The 15,172-nt window shown below is 44.0% G+C and overlaps 1 protein-coding gene across 1 annotated transcript in view; it reads left to right on the top strand.

Moving 5' to 3' along the window:
• Nucleotides 1-15,172, top strand: part of LOC144671280 (ryanodine receptor 1-like) — a 473,493-nt gene that overhangs the window by 352,769 nt on the left and 105,552 nt on the right. Inside the window, exons 73-75 of the mRNA XM_078533089.1 lie at nucleotides 3,425-3,562; nucleotides 8,148-8,260; nucleotides 11,587-11,683. Of these exons, the coding sequence (XP_078389215.1) occupies nucleotides 3,425-3,562; nucleotides 8,148-8,260; nucleotides 11,587-11,683 (348 nt within the window). The remainder of the gene's footprint in view (nucleotides 1-3,424; nucleotides 3,563-8,147; nucleotides 8,261-11,586; nucleotides 11,684-15,172) is intronic.

The following is a 15,172-nucleotide window of genomic DNA, read 5'->3' as shown; positions in this document are numbered from 1 at the left end:
CAGTGAACGATGCCAACATGCTACTCACCCTTCCCATGCGCAGCAGGTCGTTGAAGCGCTTGCGGCACTGGGTCACTGAGCACTGCACCACGTCGTGGGAGCTCACAACCTCTGCAACCTTCTCCCACACACGCTTGGTCAAGTGGGGTGGCCTCCTCTTCCCGTCCTCAGGGACATGCACATCCCGCCGTGCTGCCACCTCCTCGAGGAGGGCAGCAAGGCACTCATCGGAAAACCTGGGTGCACACTGGCTGCCCGCCCTACCCTCCTGCATGGCTGTTTCAGATTGGCCTTGCCCCCCAACCTCTGGCCATGTGCAGCAGTCTTGGTGCAGCTTGAAATTTAAACAGGCCACCAGGTCGCCATTGGACCCGGCGGCGATTGCCGTTCCGCCTGCACCCACTCAGTCCCGCTGTCTCCAGGATTCGCCAAACACGCTGGGCGGGCCTTAATTGGCCCGCTCGTGCAAAATGGCGGTGCGGTCCCAATCGCCGCTCCCGCTCTCCCCACCCGATATTGAAAATTCCCCCCCAAAGTTTTAACAAATGTGGGATGAAGGGTGGGTAACCAACTTGCAGGAGGCTGTTTTCCATTTAAATACTATAAGACTGTGTACCTCCGAATTAACAACCATTTTACATTTAATTCTGGCCAGCTGGGCTTTTCCAGGTCTTGGGAAATCCAGCAGCTAAAGGTAGCTGAGGACTGTTAGGGCAGAATTTTCTGTTCAGCGTGTGGGGGCGGGCCCCGCACACCAACACATAAAATGACGTGCGATGACGTTGGGCATGGGCGGGATGAGGTTTCGTTAAGGGTTTATTAAATTAATAAATATTTTTCAAACATTTGATAACCGTGTCCCAGCTCGTGTGACGCTGTCCTATGACGGGACGTGTGTAAGTGATTTTTAACTTTGAAGTTTCAAACTGAACTTAATCTCTCTGAGGCAGCTTTGCATGCACACAAAAGAGCGCAGGCCCCGACTCTCCCCCCATCCGCACAGATAGAGCTAAGCGCTACAAGGCGCGCGTCACACTGGGCAGGCCTTAATTGGCCCACCCACATAAAATAGCGGCACGTGGGCGGTGATTGGCTCCTTGCCCGCCTGCTCCCAACCAGCCTGCCCAACAGGGAGAAAATTCCCCCTTTGGATTCAGTTACCACTTACCTGCTGGATCCAGATTACCCACTTCACCCACCCTTGCCATTGGCATCCCCCCCCCCCTCCCAACGCTTCCAATTTCTACAAAGGGCTTCAATCTATACCAGCATTGAATCTTCCAAATTCTCCACTGAGGCCCCAGAACACTCCCAAACCTCATCCCCATTTTGATCACCCAATCCTCTCTGCTCCACAGTGCCTGGTGCTGAAGGCCTACCTGCCTAACTGAGTCCAAAAATGTTGATAAGGTCCTAACGTTAAATTTGACAGGGCAGAGGAAAACTCGTTAATCTGGGTTTCCTAACCTCAAAACAGCAAACCTCGCTTCCTCCTCTCCTCTGGGCTAATATCGGGCCATGAGACTAGAGGTGTCAAACATGTAGAGAAATATTTCAACTGCAATAAAGGTGGAGGCTGGAGATATTCTTCTTTCCTCCTTGAGTTATTTGCCAGAAGGCAGGCCCAGTCCACAGCACCACAACCTCCACCATGGTTAGGGCAAGGAGGCAAGCCCCGAATCGGCCCCAGCTGAAGCAGGGATCGAATCCCGTGCTGTTGACACAATCTAATCCACACCGACCATCCAGCCTACTTAGCCACCCACCTCTCTTCCCCCCGCCCCCCCGCCCCACCCCCCTCCAAGGTTCTGTGACATCATACACCTTTATATGCCTGTTGTAGCCTGGAGCTATAAATCGTGATGGTAGAGACTCCAATTTTTTCATATCACATGGCTGACCAGGAATCTCTCCCGCTCTTACTGCCTTCCATTGGAGTGTGTTGGAAGGATTTACAAGTTGATACTCAACTTTTTGCCGTGTTATGAAGGCACCTTCCTTGACCATCAATCCTGAAGTGGGACTTGAAACTGGAAACTCCAAGCACTTGACACTTCTTTATCATGTGTAAATAAGCATTGAGCAACTAACAAAATTTATCAAAGAGAACCTGTTTCAACAGACTAATCCATTGGCTGAGAGCCCAGGCATTCCAATTATTTTTTATTCTTTTATGGGATGTGGGTATCGCTGGCTCGGCCAACATTTATTGCCTATCCCTAATTGCCCTTGAGAAGGTGGTGGTGAGCTACCTTCTTGAACCACTGCAGTCCATGTGGTGTAGGTACACCCACAGTGCTGTTAGGGAGAGAGTTCTAGGATTTTGTCCCAGTGACAGTGAAGGAACAGCGATATATTTCCAAGTCTGGATGGTGTGTGGCTTGGAGGTGAACTTCCAGGTGGTGGTGTTCCCATCTATCTGCTGCCCTTGTTCTTCTAGATGGTAGTGGTCGTGGATTTGGAAGGTACTGTCTAAGGAGGCTTGGTGAGTTCCTGCAGTGCATCTTGTAGGTGGTACACACTGCTGCTACTGTGCATTGATGGTGGAGGGAGTGAATGTTGTTGATGGGGTGCCAATCCAATGGGCTGCTTTGTCCTCGAGTTTTTGCCAATTGCTCAATGTTTATTTAGACAAGATAAAGAGATGGCAAATGCTTGTAGTTTCGGCTGTTGATCCTTTAAATGTCTGGTTGATTGACACTTTTATAGGGATGTAGTAACAGCAGATTTTTAAGAAAGTCATGAATGGCTGTTTTTTAAGCTTTTACACATATGCCATTGTTACTATTGGTTCTGTACAGAGTGTATACTGGGTGAATGGGCATGGAAGTGCTATGGGTTGGCATGGAGGGAATGAGAAGCTGTTGAGGGTGAGTGGCCATGGTTTGGCACAGAGGGTATGAGGGACCATTGGAGTGGGTGGAAGAAGATGAGTTGGCATGGGGAGTGGGTGGACTAGAGAACCTACTGTTGAATAAAATAACTGGGACAAACTCACCTCAGAACTCAGCAGCCCCTGTGGCCACATTCGAACTGTTTCCAGGGGTAGCGGGCCTGACGCCAGCACGCATCAGTCTTCCCAGAACAAATATCACCCCTTTCCAGGCACTTTTTCCCAAGGCGGGCACACTGAGCCAGAAAATTTCCCAACTCACAATACCTGTCTCTAACATGAAAATCCAGCCCTAGGCCTCCTTTGGCTCGATGTCAATTGCCTGTTTAGGCTCCTGTGAAGCACCTTTTGGATCTTTTACTACATTGAAGGCTCTATGTAAATGCAAGTTGTTCTTGTTGATACGGTCTTTTATTTGTAAACTTTTGTAATATTTTTCAGTGAATGCTAATAGGGGCTGGGGTTGGGCCAAATTGTAAAGTGACTGGACATGAAACAGTAACTTATTAAATTTATACATGTGTTTTGTAGTGTGAAAATGCTTCATCTATGCGATGGCAGATGGCGTTGTACAAGGACATGGCTGGCAAGGCTGAAGACAGCAATGACCCTGACAAAATTGTGAAACGAGTACAAGAGGTCTCTGCCGTCCTGTATCACTTGGAGCAGGTACAAGCATCTGTGACAAATATGCTTTGTGTTCAGTCATCTTAAGTTTTTTGTGTAATTTAAGTTAAATAAAAGAGTTAATTAAAAACAGGAATATCACACCAAAGGTGGTACTTGATGAAAGAATAACAGTAATACCCAATCATTGGCACCCTGTATTTTTAAATGTATTGTTAACCTCAGAGGGTCAGCATATTGCAACATTCAGGATGTGAAACCATAAAATGGCACATAACAGGTTGGGTAGGTCTAATTGATTTGGGGAAGTACTAACCTGGTCTCAGCTCAGATCCCGGGATCTCTGACCTCCAGCACCCACTGTGATCTCCGACTGCTCGCCCCCTCCCAATGTCCAACCTCCCCCACCGCACACCCCGCCACCTCTCTGTCTACGCCCCTGAGTAAATATCAGGGCCATTGCATGGATCAGTAAAGGATAATTAATACGTACGTTTATTTCAAATGTATCGAGCTGAACATAATTATGATACTCTTTTGGGTGGGGAACGGAGGTGAGACATCATGACATATGACGTTGGCACCATTTTTTAGGTCTCTCACTTCAGTGCAACCCGATTTGGCGCATGAAAATCTGGCCCAAAACCTCCCTCAGATTCTTCATAACTCTCTTAAATGGTGCTTATGTTATCATTCTGATGTAAATATCCCTCTTAGCTCACTGCTACCAGCACAAGTGCTTATGCTTATTTTAAAGCAGTCATTCTCTCTTGCAATGGTCTTCCCTTTCTTTCCTTAGCAGACCTTATATCTCCTATAAGCCATAAACTGGAGTACTGAATTTTTCTTCCACTCCAGTGACCTCATCCTTTATGGTGCTCTCAGGCCTAGGCCATTAATGATCTCTGCACTATTTCACTCCAAGCCATTTCAAACGATAATATTATCAACCTATCACACTCAGGCTGGGCTTGAATCACAAAGTATTGAACTACATTTATTTACTAAAACTAAACAGTTAGGACATCACAAGCTTGCCTACAATCGCAGCAGTAAATTGGAGGCCAGGTGGGGAGGCACAAAGGAGGAGGGTAACACCTTGCGGGGTGCCCCTGATGCACACCGATCAACTAATCAAACAATGATTTTCATAATTATATTGGAATTTATTGTAAAGTGGAGTAATAGTGGGGTCTGTGTCTATGGGTCTGTGTGTGTGTGTGGGACTTAATTGAATTAAAGGTAGCTGGTCTGAAGGCTTTGATGTACCAGAAGATAGGCTAGGTTTGAATATGTTAAATAGGTAAACATGGGAGAAGTTTTAGAATGTGAGGTGTAAAGGGAACATTTATATTTTTGAAGAAACCAGACTAGTTTGAATTCAAATGAGCAGGTGAAATGTTTCATCTAGCCAGGAGAAATGTGTTTATTTTTCCCAAAGATTACTGGTAAAATTGGTACTATGATAGATTTTTATTATTAGAGAGGTAAAGCCCAAATACATAGTAAAACAATGGGAATTTGCATTCAAAGAGGAAATCTGTATAAAGGAGATGAGGTTGTGTGTAGAAAATAAGGTTTTCTAAGATCTAACAAGTGTGAAAAGCATCTTGCCTCTAAGCCTCAAACTGCTGTCTGCCAGGGCAGAATCTTCAGTTCAGCGAGCGGGGGTGGGGCCTGCTCGCCGAGGCATAAAGTGACACGCGGTGACATCAGGCGTACATCCCGACATCACCGTGTGCCATTCAGATCTTCAGTTCGGCGGGCGTGCACCCAAGTCAGCTGCGTGCCTGCTGAACTGTCTAAGGTCTATTAAGGTCAGTTAACTTTCAATTAAAACAACAAACTGAGCTGCCCGTCCAACCTTAATGTTGGCGGGCAGGCGAAGAGCCCAGGCGGCCTTCGCATTTTTCATGGAACCTCATCCATGGGCAGGATGGGGTTTCATGAAGGTTTTTAAAGGTGTGAAAAATTTTTCAATAAAATTCATAGACATGTCCGAGCTCATGTGACAGTTTCACATGAGGGGACATGTCCTAAAATTTTTTTTTTCATTAAAATCTTTTACACTTAAGCTAAACTCAGAGCTGCCTCAGGGAGATTTCTGTGCTCTTTCGCGCGCGTGGTCAGCGCTTCCGGGCGGGCGCTGCCACTTTATGTGGGCAGGCCAATTAAGGCCTAGCCCAGACCCGCCCAGCCAATTGCAGGCAGCGATCGGCTGTGCGCACACCCGCTCCCACACAACCACCTCCCCCCCACCGATGGGGAGAAAGTTCTCCCCCAAGAAGTTAAGAAAACTCACTTTGAATTCGACTGTTCGCGGTATCATGTTACTTTGCCTGGGTCTTTTAAAATCTATGGGCAACATTTTACCCCCCTCCCCCCGCCCCCGGGTCGCTGGGGCGGGCAGGTTACCGATCGCCATTTTACATCGGCAGGCCAATTAAGGCCCGCCCAGCGTGACGTCCGCCAGGAAGCGCTCTGTGCTCTCTGTGCGGGTTGGGGGGGGTGGGGGGCGGGATTCCCCAAGCCAGGAGTGCGCTCTCACGCGTGTGTGCAAAAGAGTGCGCAGATCTCCCTGAGGCAAAGTGCCTCAGGGAGATTGGCTCAGGTTTGAAACATTAAACAAAGATGAGAAAAAAAATTACTGACAAGTTCCCTCATGTGCCACTGTCACATGAGGTGGGACATGTCAATTTCTTTTATTTAGAGATTTCATACAAATTTTAATAACCTCATCCCGCCCGTGCGTGAGGTTTCATGGTTTTTCAGAAGCCCGCCTCAGCTCCCGGCCTGCCCGCCAAGCTTAAGGTTGGAACAGGCAGGTCCATTAATCACTTTAATTGCTTTTTTAATGGCCTTAATAGGCCTTTGACAGTGCACCCGCCAAACTGAAAATCCAAATGACGTGTCAGGACGCACGCCCGACATATCCCCACATCATTTTATGCGTTGGCAAGCAGGCCCCGCCCCCTGCTCGCCAACCAGAAGATGCAGCCCTGTGAGTTTTACTGTTGCCTTAATGTAGGTGTAACTGGGGATTAGATTAATTAGGGGAGCTAGGATTTATCATAGTTGTAATTTGTAAACTCTATGGGCTGAATCTTCTGGCTGATGTGTGGGTGGCGGAGCCCACACGTCAGCACTTAAAATGTCGCGCGAGCATCCCAACGTCAGCGCGCGGCATCGCGATGTTTCGGTCGGCGGGCGCGCTATGCAGCGCAACGCACGCCCGCCATTAATTAAAGGCCTCGTTAAGGCCATTAAGTCACCAATCGACCAGGTTTTTGAGGGGCCCGTGGGAACTTCAGCTCGGCGCAGGGGCCCAACGGGCAGGCAGGTAAGTGATTTTTTATCAAACCTCATCCAGTGGCGGGATGAGGTTTGATATCGGAATTTAAAAAGTGCAATAAAGTTTTTGTGCACTTCCTTAACATGTCCATTCTCGTGTGACATTTTCACATGAGGGGGACATGTTAATGATTTTTTTATTTTTCTATTTTTAATGTTTCACAGACTTTCAGCGATCTCCCTGAGGCAGCATTTAGCCTCAGGGGGATGTGCGCTCTTTCGCAGTTGGGGAATCTCTCTACCCCCCCGCCCGCACAGGAAGCACATAGCGCTTCCCGTCGGGCGTCCCGCTGGGCGGACCTTAATTGGCCCGCCCACGTAAAATGGTGGCAGGGTTCGTTTCGGCGGCGGCGATCAGCTGCCCACCCGCCGCCGAGTCGGCCGGGCCAGCCCGCCCATCAAGGGCAAAATTCAGCCCTATGTACGTGCTTAAAATCATTTGTTTTTCTATTTAATAAAGATTTAATTTAGTTTTGTAAGCAACCTATAAGATTCGGTGGTCTTATTACTACTGAATTCAAAGCGCGCACCTCGAGGTATATACAAATTGGAAAACGGTTGTGGCAGTGATTTCAAGTTTCCCTTTGGGATTTGAACAGCTCAGCATTTACTATCGCCTGTGCCATAAGAACACTCCCTGCATGATGTGCCCCCCCCCCCCCTTTCAGCCTTTTCACTAAAGTTCTTTTTTAAAAATGGCCATCCCACTCTCGCCCACCTGCCACTGCTCAGCATATCATTACAGTGAATGCAGACTGAAGTCAATAATTGGCATTTAGGCCTATTGTGGGCCTTAAGTGGCAGGCAGATTAGTGGGTGCTTACCCATCTCCCCTGAGGACTAGGTCAGGAAGTGGGCGGGAAGGCGGTGGACTAGCCACCTGACATATTTTATGTGCCCCACTGCTGAAAACACACCCAGCGGAGGTGCCGTAAAATTCAGCGCTTTGTTTCCTTCAGTTTTAGTGGAAGGGATGTGGTTTTAAACTAGTAATAATGTCCACCAGTACACTCATCACTGTTGAGGGAGTACCAGCTAATTAAAAATTACATACAGTATATGTTCACTACAAGATGTTACCATCCTGCAAATGCAGTGGTAGATTCTGTTCACATTGACTTTGAATGGGCATCAAGTCTAGCCCACCAAGTCCCACCATAGTGCTGCATCTATTGTGGTGGGCAATGCATTAAAAGGCTACCATATTCAGGGAGAGCATGTGCATTTTTTATCATTTGTCATGTCGTTAACACATTGGAATTTATTTGTTGGTTAGACAGAACATCCTTTCAAGTCAAAGAAGATGGTTTGGTACAAGCTCTTGTCAAAACAGCGCAGGAGAGCTGTGGTAGCATGCTTCAGAATGACTCCTCTGTATAACCTACCAAGGTAAGCTAGCATGCAATGTTTCACAGAACCAGAAAAAGGCTGCTTTCCCTTCTATTTAAAATTGCTGGCATTAGATTTTTTTTTCTACACTGATAATGAATAAGCGATAAATCTATCTGAACATTGCATTTTTTTTTTATCTTTCAAGACAGTGATGTGTAATTTGTTCCTATAAATCACTAGCCCCAGCAAATTAAATTAAATCATAGGAGAAAGTGGTAAATATTGAGTGATAATCTATTCGGTGTTGTGTGCTCTCACAAGACAACTAAATCAAGCAGAAACTGATAACAAAATAGACATGTCCTGAAGATTTGGAAACTTCTAGATAACTTTACAGTGCCTTTCTCTCCATGATCCAACCTTATATTTTTCCACAATTTCTTTTAGCAGTTGGAATAAAACCCAGACATGTTAACCTTTTTTCTTTTAACAATTTTTCATTCAGTAAAAATTGCATTTATAAACAAAACTTGTATTGCAAACAACTCTTTAGTGATATTACACAAGAGGTTAATGTCCCAACTTTGTCTGATTTATAATTATTCATACTGGTTGTTACTGCATACTACGATGATCATAATTTAATGTGGTAGTGATGCTGTCTTTATGAAGACTGTTAAGGATTTTGTATGATGTACATTTGGGTGGTCTGAAATCGTCAAGGACTTTGATTCAGAGCCATTTGGCACCTGTTTTGTCAATCTTGTGCTGTGCTGTTAGGATGTTTGGAACTGAAATGATCTGCCAGATGCAAGAGAGGTTTTTGAGTACAATTACCCCATTGCAGATGTGTACTGAATATCTTGAAATATACACTCCATCTCGCTAAAAAAAAAATGAAAGAAAGTGCTTGCACTTGTATAGTATCTTTTGTGACGACGGGAAGACCTAGCGACAATCTAGGTGCTTCACTTTGTCAAGAATTGGCAGAAAGACATTGTTTACCCCATCATTTTCTGCTCCCTCTCTGGATGGCTTTGCACCTTTGCCAGTGTAGGGGAATGGACTTTCAGCCCATTTGAAATAACCATATGATTTGTTTATAATTGCCTATGTCACATTTGATCTGTGTGTCGCTTTAAAATTATCTTTAACCCATTTCTTTAGCTTTTTTTGTTTCTGAGTCTCTATGCCTATTAAATGAACCTAAACAAAGAGATTGGAAAAAATTAAGTTTTTTTGTGATTGTTACAGGCTGATTAAAAGGTAATTATGGAAAACTCCACTGTATACCTTTCAAAAAGGGAGTACATAATGCCAAGTGAAATCTGTTGCTTGCTGGCTTAACGCATAGAAAGAGCTCTAAGTATGATGAGTAGAAATGTAGGAGCAGTTTAAAGATTCACTCTGTTGGCAATAAAAAAAAAAGAGAAAAGCAAAACAAAAATCAAAGGATTATTGATTAAACCATAAATCACCTGGCCAGTAGTGAGAGATAGGCAGTGGTAGATTTTCCGTCCCCCGAAAATGTTGGTTTTATTTTTTGGTGAATTTTCTAACATTTTGATTCACTAGTTTGGAGGAAGTATAACTTTTTTTTTATTTTGTGTTGCATTCGAGCTTGTTGCCCTCCAACTCCCCAGCAACTCAGCACCCTACATTTTGTAATGTTAGAAATTTTACATGCCAGATGTGTGTAGATAGTGTGCATATCAAAATTCAGGATTGCTCCCTGCAGGTGAATGAAGAGGCACAAGGAGGAGTACCAGATATTGGATCTCAATTATCTTTTACTGAGCTGGCGAGTTGTGGACAGCAGCAGAACCATTTCTAGGCCACTATTTTGTGGTACTTTTAAGCCTAAAAAAGTAGGAATCCTTTGGCTAACAAAGTTGGTAGCAGATGTATTTTTTCACCAGCTCTTTCACCATCCTCCTAACATTATTCCATGTTCTGTACAAAGCAATTTTGCAATTTGGTTTGTAAAATGCATATCAATACAATGCTGCTTTTGATTGCAGCAGCTTTAAGCACTTTAAAATGCTATGTAGGTCATTGATAAGTGATATGCTGGTTAGAGTACTTGTTGCCTTAACACATGTATACAAATGTTTAGACCCTCAGGAGTTGACTCTGCCTTTAGAGCTACAGAAGTGAAGCTTGAACTTAGGAACATTGCACAAACAGTAAAACCAGATATCGAAGTTTTGTTATAGTCTTAACACTTTCAATATGCACTCACTAGAAAAAATAATGTAAGTGCAATGGTATTTAACTAAACACCTTTTACTCTCAGTACCCAGTTGTGATTTATGTTGGTGTCTAAACAATTTCTACAACAGTTATATTGCTCAGAAAGACTTGAATGTAGAAAATTTATCCTCTTCTCTCAGACATAAAATTAGCTATTACTTCATGAACGCCTATCGAGATCTGTGGCTTCGCAGAGCGTGTGAGGAAACGGACTTTGCAAGTCTAGTATACCTACTGATGGTAACGTAGGCTTTGCGTGACCACCCACTGACACTAAATCTTAGAGTTAGCAATACACATGGTCCATTGACAAGCATGTTGTACAATTACTGCATTAACTGATCGGTCAGAGCAGCAAGTTGAGGACCTGAAATAATTCTTTAGTTCTGAATTAGAATGTCCACAGTAAACACAAACTAATGGACATTATTTAGTCAGAATTAGTGCAATGAGTATGTCATTTGAAAAATGTGGGGGAAATGACCAATGTCCATAAGGCAGAATTTCACCTAACAGAAAAGAGAAGCTGAGCTAAATTAAGAAGTAGTGATTGAAAAATAACACTAAAAACAAGCAGGGACTCTAAAAGAAATTGGATAAGTCACAGTGAATCTATAAACTGATGACAGAAAGTATACCAACCTGATATATTTTTACCAATATTCCAACCTTGAAATTGCACGTTGAATATTAGTGAATATTAATGCCACCTGTAAAGTGACAATCGGAAGAATTTCATGTGAATGCATTAAGTGCTCATATGGTCATATTCACACTGTGTAACTTCAAGGTCATCTCTATAAATGTACAATTTAACTACATAACAATTTATAAAAATGACTAGATTTTAAAAGGTTTTGGGCATAACCTACTTAACTTCTATGCATTTGGTATCTCCTACCAGACATAGTCATACTCATCTATTGTGGAGAAATGTAGATAGGTAAAGTCAAGGAGGTTAGCATAACAACATCGAGGTCTTTGTTTACCCCTTCCTCTGTTCTCTGACCTATCAGCTGAGCAAAATTGTACAAATGCCATCTCTAACAGTTGTGTGATAAGATAGTGTAACCACTAAAGTTGTGTCTTTATTCCCAACCCCTCCTGTTTTCACTCTTGCCCTCCCTCAGGCATCGCGCATCTAACCTCTTCATCGAAAGTTATAGAAATACCTGGATTGACACCGAGGAGCATTCGTTTGAAGATAAACTAATAGATGATCTGGCTGTAAGTACTGGTTTCTGTGAGCTGGCGTGCAGCCGTGCTGTACCAGTACGTACAACCCTGTTTCTGCACCATATGCTGTCGCTTGTATTTTTGCGTCAAGTCTGTGGCACAGTTATGCCTTGTCTCCTGTCACTCTGTGTTGCATGACTGGAAACTGGAAATAGCTGAGTCCATGGAATGAAGTCTTTCATATGGTAAAGAATGCATTTCAGCTAAGAAATCTTTTACACCATAGCCTGTAGGTCTCCCATTTTACTTTATTCTTCTATCTCCTTGAGTATACTTCACTTTTCTGCCAGAAGAGCCTATTTGACATCTGAAGGACCAGTTACACTCGAACCAGAACTTTGTACACCAGATCCAGTGGATCTGGTTTCATATCAAAAGAGATCAAAAAATGTAGCGTAAACTGAATGAATGTGATGGATTGATTCAATTTGGATAAAAGCAATATTTTGGGTAAAGATGAATTAAATAAATTGTAAAGAATATTTGTGTACATAACTAATTTGTACACATCAATTCAATTGATGTCTCTCAATTTACATATGCTCCACAATGTAGACCCACTTTCTCCTAATCAAAGTAACACTGAATTTATATAAACCATATTCATTATTCCTTAGTTAATGGGGCATTATATAGCTATTGCATCTGTATAATTACAAGTTTTGCGCCTTTAAGACCATGGTTCTGTATTTATATAGTACCTTCAGCTTTGCTAAATGGTTCATGCTAACCACACGATCATGTACCCATCACAGGCCAGTCATAGAATCACCCTCAAAATTAATTCTGCAGGATGGCAATTTTTATTTTACTCATGATTTTTTTTTTACTTTTTTGAATTTAGTTTTGTATACTTTTAGTTATTTTTGATGTGTTTTGCTATTTTATAACATTTTATCACAAATGGCCAAGTCCTGAGTCATAAATTCCTGCATTGACACAGAGAGCAATCATTTAAAGATGAACTACTAGATGATCAGGCTTTAAGTGCTGCTTTCGATGAGCTGCCCCGCAACCATGCATACCAGTATGTGCAACCCTGCCTTGCCTAACATGAATCTCTATCCTCCCTCTCACCATCAGACTTTGCACAATGCTGGGTATTTGACTTGCTCAGTACCTCTGCTTCACATGACCCAGATCTTCCCTTTTTAAAAGCAAGGCCATATGCTAAAACCCTGGACAGTTCATGTCTTTGCCCATCTCTGAAAAAATAGTAGACAAAAGGCAGCTATACGAAAAGAGAGGCACACAAATATTATTTTTCTTATTGCTCTTGAGCAGTATCCCAGAGAATCAACTTTAATAATAAATCCAACTTGATTGTGAGACTATTTTACATCATGATCAATTTGCCACAATATGTAAACCAAAATATTAGAACAATTTCTGTGTAATGTCCCATTTATGAATATGATATTTTTTGCTTTATATGCTAGATATTAATTCGAGAGCATGATCAGCGGTGTACACACTGCCTATAATCCAGGGCCTTTTTGGTCTATACCTAGGTAAATAATAGTGAAATCTAGGGATCAGAATAGGGAACCCTTGAACAGTACACCAGCTATTGGAATGTGTTTCACGTGCCACAAGATTCTGCTTAGCTCAAAAGACAGACTGAATATGCACTCTTACCAAACCTAGACTTCTTCTAGCCAACAAAATATTTTACATTGTATTATACAGTATTTACAGCCCAGAAACAGCTCCATGCCAGGGTTTATACTCCACACATGCCTCCTTCCATCCATCTCCATCCGAGCCCATCAACTTTTCCTTCTATTTTTCCCCCTCATGTGTTTATGAAGCCCATGCAGTGGTGGAAAGTCTTGGGAACCATAGGCCCAATGTCAGCCGTTCTTTGCAAGTATGCTGCACTTACCATAGGTCATGTCTCAGGTTATCCACTTATTCTATATCAAAATACCTTTTTGTAAAAATTATCTGCTTAATTTCCAACTGACAAAATCAACACAATCTACTTCCAACATTTTCATTGGGAGCATGTAGCTCACTTTGACATGCATGTGGCTAATCTAGCAGCTTCAAGCCATATTTTGTGAAGATGTAGATCTGACTAAGGCACTAGTCCAAATGTAAAAGTGACTTTTTATACTAATTTCTGTGATAATAGAGCCTCTCTAAGTGCCCATTTACGCTGCAGCTGTAGTGTTGGTTGTGCTTCACAATAATACTCCATTCGTTGTGTAAATGTCAGCCTGAAACACAACTAGGCATTGGTATAAAGTGACTTGAGACATTTTTGAAGTGAAAGTCTAACAATACCTTGCATAAGAATCAGAGTCACTTTGAGAAATTGGTCCACATCAGTATGGCAGAATGGGCTCTTAGCGAATTGGCAGCTGATGTGCTTTCCACTGAAGCTCACAGAATGGCCGGAATTTTCCGGCCCCATTGGCGTCGGCTGTCATTGGGGATGGAGGGAGCTGGACAATATGGCCAAAAGGCCAAAATTGGCTTCACGCCGTCATGAAACCAGTTTGCAATCGTCCGCTCCACCCGTCAATGGCGAGCTGCATTCATCACCACCACACGTCGGGAACCTAATTTCAATACTTTAGCATCTGTGATTGCATGTTTCACAACTGCACATTAGTGACGTGCACCTGGCGAGCTACACTTAGCTCAGGACTTCGAGGTTTGTTTGCCTACCTTGGTTTGGGCAGCACTTGCAGTCATCAGCACCAGGCTTCGCAGACAGCACCACATCACTTTTAGGGTGCTCGTGGGCAGGTCTCTAACTACCAGACCAGCCATAAGGCAGGGGTGGCTTTTCAATGGCTGCAGGGCTAGGGCTTGCTTGGCCTCAGGCAAGGGGAGAGGCTGCAGGGCGAGGACTGTGCTGATGATGGGGGTTATCCCGGTGTGTGTGGGGATATGTGTTGATCTGTGCAAGTGGCCTCGAGAGGGTGAGGGCTGAGGAGGCAGTCTCCAGAGGAGATGAGGCTATATGGAGATGTGAGGGTGTGTGTGAGAGAGTGAGTGGTGATATCCCTTGAGCTGGCAGTGAGTGAGATGCCAGTGAATGTGTGATGGCCTTGTGAGTGTGTGAGTTTAGAGTGATGAGATGATTGACTTACCCTGGCGGCACGAATGAGATCATTCATCCATTTTCTGCACTGGATGACCAACCTCATGTGTGCAGCGTTGGCACTGACCACCTCTGCCACCGCCTGCCAAGCCAGAGCGGTGAGACTGATGGGCCTCCTGCAGACAGAGTGGGGGTAGAGGACATAGTGGTGGGCCTCCGTGGCCAGAAGGCAACCCAGGGATGTGTCACTGAATCAGGGGTCTGAACTCTTCTTGGATTTTGGGGCCATGTCTTCACTGGAGCAGCCCTGGGCTGCGAGCATTGAGAAGTCTGCGCGCGGCTGCAGTTTAAATATGGCGCCCGGTGTGAGGAAGTGGCAAGGTAATGGTGCGGCAAGCAAATTGGAGGCCGCCCACCAGCGAGAC

The sequence above is a fragment of the Cetorhinus maximus genome, chromosome 32 (assembly GCF_964194155.1).
Source record: "Cetorhinus maximus chromosome 32, sCetMax3.hap1.1, whole genome shotgun sequence".
Lineage (NCBI taxonomy): Eukaryota > Metazoa > Chordata > Chondrichthyes > Lamniformes > Cetorhinidae > Cetorhinus > Cetorhinus maximus.
This window is presented reverse-complemented; position numbering and strand designations above follow the sequence as displayed.